This window comes from Austrofundulus limnaeus, unplaced genomic scaffold (genome assembly GCF_001266775.1).
Source record: "Austrofundulus limnaeus strain Quisiro unplaced genomic scaffold, Austrofundulus_limnaeus-1.0 Scaffold1977, whole genome shotgun sequence".
NCBI lineage: Eukaryota > Metazoa > Chordata > Actinopteri > Cyprinodontiformes > Rivulidae > Austrofundulus > Austrofundulus limnaeus.
In genome coordinates this window covers 17380-23316 of record NW_013954379.1, presented here as the reverse complement: position 1 = coordinate 23316, position 5937 = coordinate 17380, and the positions used below count along the sequence as shown (strand labels likewise).

The 5937-nt window shown below is 39.6% G+C and overlaps 1 protein-coding gene across 1 annotated transcript in view; it reads right to left on the bottom strand.

Moving 5' to 3' along the window:
- Positions 1 to 1419: 1419 nt before the first annotated feature.
- slc8a2b (solute carrier family 8 member 2b) overlaps positions 1420 to 5937 on the bottom strand; it is a 20363-nt gene continuing 15845 nt past the window's right edge. The window contains exons 11-14 of the mRNA XM_014034118.1: positions 5602 to 5726; positions 3603 to 3702; positions 3165 to 3440; positions 1420 to 1892 (exon numbers count right to left, since the gene is read on the bottom strand). Coding sequence (XP_013889572.1) covers positions 1516 to 1892; positions 3165 to 3440; positions 3603 to 3702; positions 5602 to 5726 — 878 coding nt within the window. The 3' untranslated portion in view covers positions 1420 to 1515. The remainder of the gene's footprint in view (positions 1893 to 3164; positions 3441 to 3602; positions 3703 to 5601; positions 5727 to 5937) is intronic.

Sequence of the window (5937 nt, the reverse complement as noted above, 5' to 3'; positions counted from 1 at the left end):
CTCCAATGTTAATACCAACTTATCCATGCTAGTCGCTAGCCTCTCCAATGTTAATACCAACTTATCCATGCTAGTTGCTAGCCTCTCCAATGCTAACGCCAACTTATCAATGCTAGTTGCTAGCCTCTCCAATGTTAATACCAACTTATCCATGCTAGTTGCTAGCCTCTCCAATGCTAACGCCAACTTATCAATGCTAGTTGCTAGCCTCTCCAATGCTAATACCAACTTATCCATGGTAGTTGCTAGCCTCTTCAATGCTAACACCAACTTATCAATGCTAGTCACTAACCTCTCTGATGCTAACGCCATTTTATCCATGCTTGTTGCTAGCCTCTCCGATGCTAGAGCAAGTCTCCTTCTCATTCCCACTGAGCAAGGATACGTCTAACGACGTCTTTTCAACGTCATTTTTGGACGTCTAAATTTGGTCCCTCGCAGGTGCAGACTGTGACGCCAGAAGACATCTTTTTTTTTTACGTCTGTCAAATGTCTAGTTTTGACGTCCTCTAGACCGCTAATTATGGTGCAAATGCGGTCAATTCATGGTGCAAATGCGGTCAATATAGACATCTTTTCTACGTCAAATTTCAACTTATTTTAGACACTTCCGATACTGCTTCTATTCTTTGCATATTAAAATTATAATTCTTCTAGTTCAAACCTGCAGCTGAATCTAACAAAACTAAGGTCATTGTAGGCCAGTGCCAGTGACGGCCTATCATATATTCTCCTGCTACAAGGATGTAGCAACCGGTAGTCGCACAACAGTCTTAATTTTGACCCTCATACCACACCATAGTTTTCTGGTCATTGACAGGTTATTTTATTTTGATAGTGGTCTTTGTTTGACTTCTTGTTTCAAAATTTGAGAAAGTCATTACATTTTTTAAATCTACTTCTATAATTTTGGACTATAAAATGAAAAGTTTTGGATTTTACAAAAAAAAATCTAATTACTTTGTGTTCTTTTTTTGTTGTTTAATTTCGGTTCTGGTTCCTGAAAAAAAATCTAGTTCCTGAAACCTGTACAGACCTTTAACGCTCAAGACTGTGCTTGAATTTAAAAACATTAAACCTGACAGTTTATCTCTAATTTTAACTGCATTTGATCTGTCGGTTGTAGATTTTGGGAAATGACTTTTCTGACCCAGACAGCGGTATATGTACACGGGTTCTGATTATTTACAGTGCGAGTGGAGGCCCGTCTTCATCCTGTGGGTCAGAAACATGAATGAGAACCTCCAGTAGTAAACACATGTATGTAAACATTTTGACACAGTGCTCCTCTTCCTCGGTGTAGAAACAGGAAGTTGTGAATTCAGACGGACGACTCTCCTTCTTTATAAATCACATGGATGGATGATTTGTTGGTTCTGACTGTTTCATCAAAGGTCGGGACGCCTCCAGGCGGCTCAGAGTCCCGGTAAACGGACTGAGAGTTGAACTTTAGCCTGTGTGTCGCTGGGCGCCGTTCTTCCAGAACATTGGTTCCTTTTCTTTCTTTTTTTTTTTTTAAAAGCCACTGATGTGGCAGTACGCCTCCAGGCTGGAGAACAGGATGTAGAGGAACCAGAGGCCGAGGAACAGCAGGCTAGTTAGGAGGCGGGGCACTCTGGGACCGCCCAGCTCCCCGCCGATGGAGGGCCGGCGCCTGAAGAGGAGCACCGCCATGCAGATGAAAGCGAAGATGGTGAAGAGAGTGACGGAGAACGCCAGCGACCCCGGGTCCACGTTGAACGTCTTCCCTTTGATCCTCCAGTAGACGGCCGCCACTGACCACGCTACGCCGATCCCCAGGAACACGTTGACGGCGTTGCTGCCCGTGACGTTTCCGACAGACGCATCGGCGTGCTGGTCCTGGATGGCGGCCACTTTGCTGGCAAACGTATCTGCAGGAGGAAAAGGCGACAAAATTTAATTACTGTATTTATTCATGTATAATACGAGTATAATTCGAGTATAATACAATCATCATTTTTGAGCTTAAAAAGCAAAAATTTGCATACAGATACCAAAACACCAAAAGATGCAAAAGCTAACTACTTTAAATAGTAGCTAAAATTAGCAAACGTAACTAAAATGCACAAAATTGATGGCAGAGCTAAAGCTAACAAAACAGAAGCTAAAGCAAAAATTAGCAAACAGATACTAAAACACAAAAACACGCTAAAGCTAACTATATTAAACAGTAGCAAAATTTAGCAAACGTAACTAAATGAGCAAAATTGATGGCAGAGCTAAAGCTAACAAAACAGATGCTAAAGCAAAAATTACCAAACGGATACTAAAACACAAAAACATGCTAAAGCTAACTATGTAAAACAGAAGCCAAAATTAGCAAACATGTAACTAAAACATACCAAATTGATGGAAGAGCTAAAATTAGCAAAACAGTAGCTAAAAACAGAATAACAGATGCTAAGGCTGAAATTTGCAATCTCATTCTAAAACATCAAAAAAAATGCTAAAGCTAACGTGGGAAAATAGCAACTAAAATTAGCAAAACTGACAGCAGAGCTAAAATTAGCAAAATATTAACTTAAAGTAACAAAAAAATGCTAAGGATAAAATTAACAAAAAAGACTAAAACACCAAAACATATACCAAAACTAACTATGCAAAACAGTGACTAAAATTAGGAAAAGTAAAATTAGCAAAATTAATGCCAATTAGCAATCTAAAACTAAAACACCAAAACGTGCTAAAGCCTACTAAGCCAAACAGTAAAATAAAATGAGCAAAAGTGATGGCAGAGCTAAAATTAGCAAAACATATTTCAAGCTAAAGTTAGCAAAATTGTAACAAGCAGTAAAACAGATGCTAAAGCTAATATTAGCATGCAGATGCTAAAAGTAACACAACTGCTGAATGTAAGCTCTGTTGAAAAGTAGCTAAAATTTGCATAACTATAGTAAAAACCTTAAATAATCAGAACAGTAGCTAAAATCTACAAGTAGCAGCATAAAACCATAAGATCAGCAGTTCAAAGCTAAAAGTGGCAGAAATGTAAATAAAAGCTAAACCATGATGCTGAAGCATGTCGATAAGACGTGTATTTAAAAAAATATATAATTAAAATTTGATAAAGTAAATGCTGACTCAGCATTCACACAGTTTTAATTTGTGCTCCCTCCAACAGGTGAGGGAGGGGCTTTGCTCACCTGGAATCGAAGTTCCCAGCGCCACGAACACCACAGCGGTCACCGTGTCCCGCAGCCCCACCGTGCAGCCGAAGTGTGACGCCAAATCCCCGATGACGGCCGTGAGGAGACCGATGGAACTGATGGACACGAAGAAGCAGGCCCAGCCGTTCCAGTACTCAGTGGGCGGGACGCAGGCGAACAGAACCTTCCAGAAGACAGTGAGGAAATGCATCACGTAGTCGTAACACGACGGAAGGCGCTCCTCACGTCCCTCCTCATCGTCGTCGCCATTTCCTGGAGGAGGTTCAAGGTCAGAGGTTAAGACCCAGAGATTAAATAATGAGCTTTGGCTGTTGTTTTGGAGGAAGACTTGTGACTGGATGGAGTTTCGGCTGTTGTTTCGGCTGTTTTGCAGGAAGCGTCTCGTTGTGACAGCTGTTTGTTTGTAGGACTCACCTGCTCTGACCGTCACCGCCTCCACAAACTGTTCCCTCCAGGAGTGCGTGCCGATCACCAGCGCCAGGTTGGTCTTCTTAATGAGCTTGTCGACGGTGCTCTGCCAATCAGAAGAAGAAGAAAACCCTTCATCAGCAGCCAGCCGGACCGAAGAACAGGTGACGGAGCCGCTCAGGTGAGACTGCTGTCGTCACGCTGCGTAGACTCATTAATCCTGCTGCGACGCTTCAGGTGTGTCACCACTTTACTGAGTCCAGAGGATTAGTCTACACCTACAGCTCGTTTCAGCTACAAAAGACTAACAACAGTCTGATCTGACATGTACTTCAACAAACTATCTATTCTTTTAGCTTCTGTTCGACCAGTTTAGCTTAGCTACAGTTTTTCTACATTTAGCCTTTTAGCAAAATTGTGCTTTTAGATTTTAGCTGCAGTTTGGACAATATGAGCCTTTTTTGTATAGATTAGCACATTTTAGCATTTAACTGGGGATTGATACACTTAGCTTTTAGCTTCTGATTTGTGAATTTCAGCTATTAGCTATAGTGTTGCTAATTTTAGCTGTAGCTATGGCTACATTTACCTTTTAGCAACAGCTTCCTATATTTATCTTTGATCTAGAGTTTTGCAAATTTTTGCTTTTAACATTCATCCACATTTTTCCTATTTAGCTTTTAGCTACTGTTTTGCTAATTTTAGCCTCTCTCTGGGTTTTCAACTTTTCGCTTCGCTTATTTGTGTATTTTAGCTATTAGTTGTAGTTTTGAAAATTGTAGTTTTAATTATGGCATTATTTAATTTGCAGCTGTATTTCTTTATTTATCCTGCTACAATTTATCCAATTCTAGCTTTTTGGTATTGTTTAGCACATCTTAGCTTTTAGCTGGGGCTTGATACATTTAGTTTTAAGATTTCGATTTGCAGATTTTAGCTATTAGCTATAGTTTTTTTAAACTCTAGCTGAATCTATGGCAACATTGACCTTTTAACGACAGTTTTTATTTATTTACCTTTGAGATACAGTTTTTGCTCATTTTAGCTTTTAACTGGGTTTTGGTAAATTTAGCTTTTAGTTTTGATTTGTGCATTTTAGCAACTAGTTACAACTTTGTTTTTCTATATGTATCTGCTGTTTGGTTAAGTTTTAGTAAAGATTAGCAAACTTTAGCTTTTAGCTAGGTTTTGATAATTTAGCTTTTAGCTTATGATTTGTGAATTTTAGCTATTAGTTATGCAAATGCTAGCGGTAGCTATGGTTACACTTACCTTATAGCCTTAGGATATTTGTTTTTATCTACAGTTTTGCTAAGTTTAGCTTTTAGCTGGGTTTTGATAATTTAGCTTTTAGCTTCTGATTTGTGAATTTCAGCTGTAGTTTTGAAAACTGTAATTTTAATTACAGCTTTATTTAAACTGTAGCCAATATACTGTATTTTTATTTAATTACCATTTTGCTAATTTCACGACTTTTTTTAACGTTTATCCACATTTTTTTCGACTTGTCTTTTGGCTACTGTTTAGCTGATTTCAGCTTCAGTTGCGTTCTTTTCATTTTCCAGTAACTTCCAGCTGACAGTTGTGCAGAAAAAGTATTTTGTTCTCATGTAAACATCGTTCATGTCTTTATTTTGTGTCACTCTCACATAAAGCTGAGCAGAAACGGTTCTTTGTAAAACAGTTTTTATCAAGTTTAAACAGATTCTTCGGCTGATACACAAGCTGTAATGTTGGGGTAAATTCTAACAACAGTTTCCTTGAAATCAGCTGAAGCAGCAGCAGAATGAGGGGATGTAAAGCAGTTTGAAGGCTGCAGGGGGCAGACAGAGGCTCGTATGGAGCTGTGTGTTTCTTTATGAACTCACCAGAATCCTGATCTGAATCCAGAGAAATTAAAAAAACTCGAGAACATTTTAAACTGAGACTTCATTTATTGAACTTTTTATTTAGCTTTAATTAAAAACGATGCCAGATGTTTTCGGAGAACTTTACGATGACAGACCTTGAACTCGTACGACTCCTCGATGACCACCTCCAGGCGGCTGTGCTCCCCCAGGATGGGCTTCCCCATCTCAGCTATCCTGCGGGCCTCCTCTTCCTCAGCGCTCATCTGCCCCTCTGCTCCATCTGTGAGGAGGAGGAGGAGGAGGAGGAGGAAACAGAGACGACCAGAAGGCTCAAATTAAAACACACGTCATGTCTGAATGAGGTTCTTCTGCTTTAATAATAAATGTTGAGTTTTACTGAGAGCTGCACTGCATCGCTGAATCTGAAACGTGCTTCAGAGAGTATAATACAGGAGGAAACTGTGTGTGTGTGTGTGTGTGTGTGTGTGTGT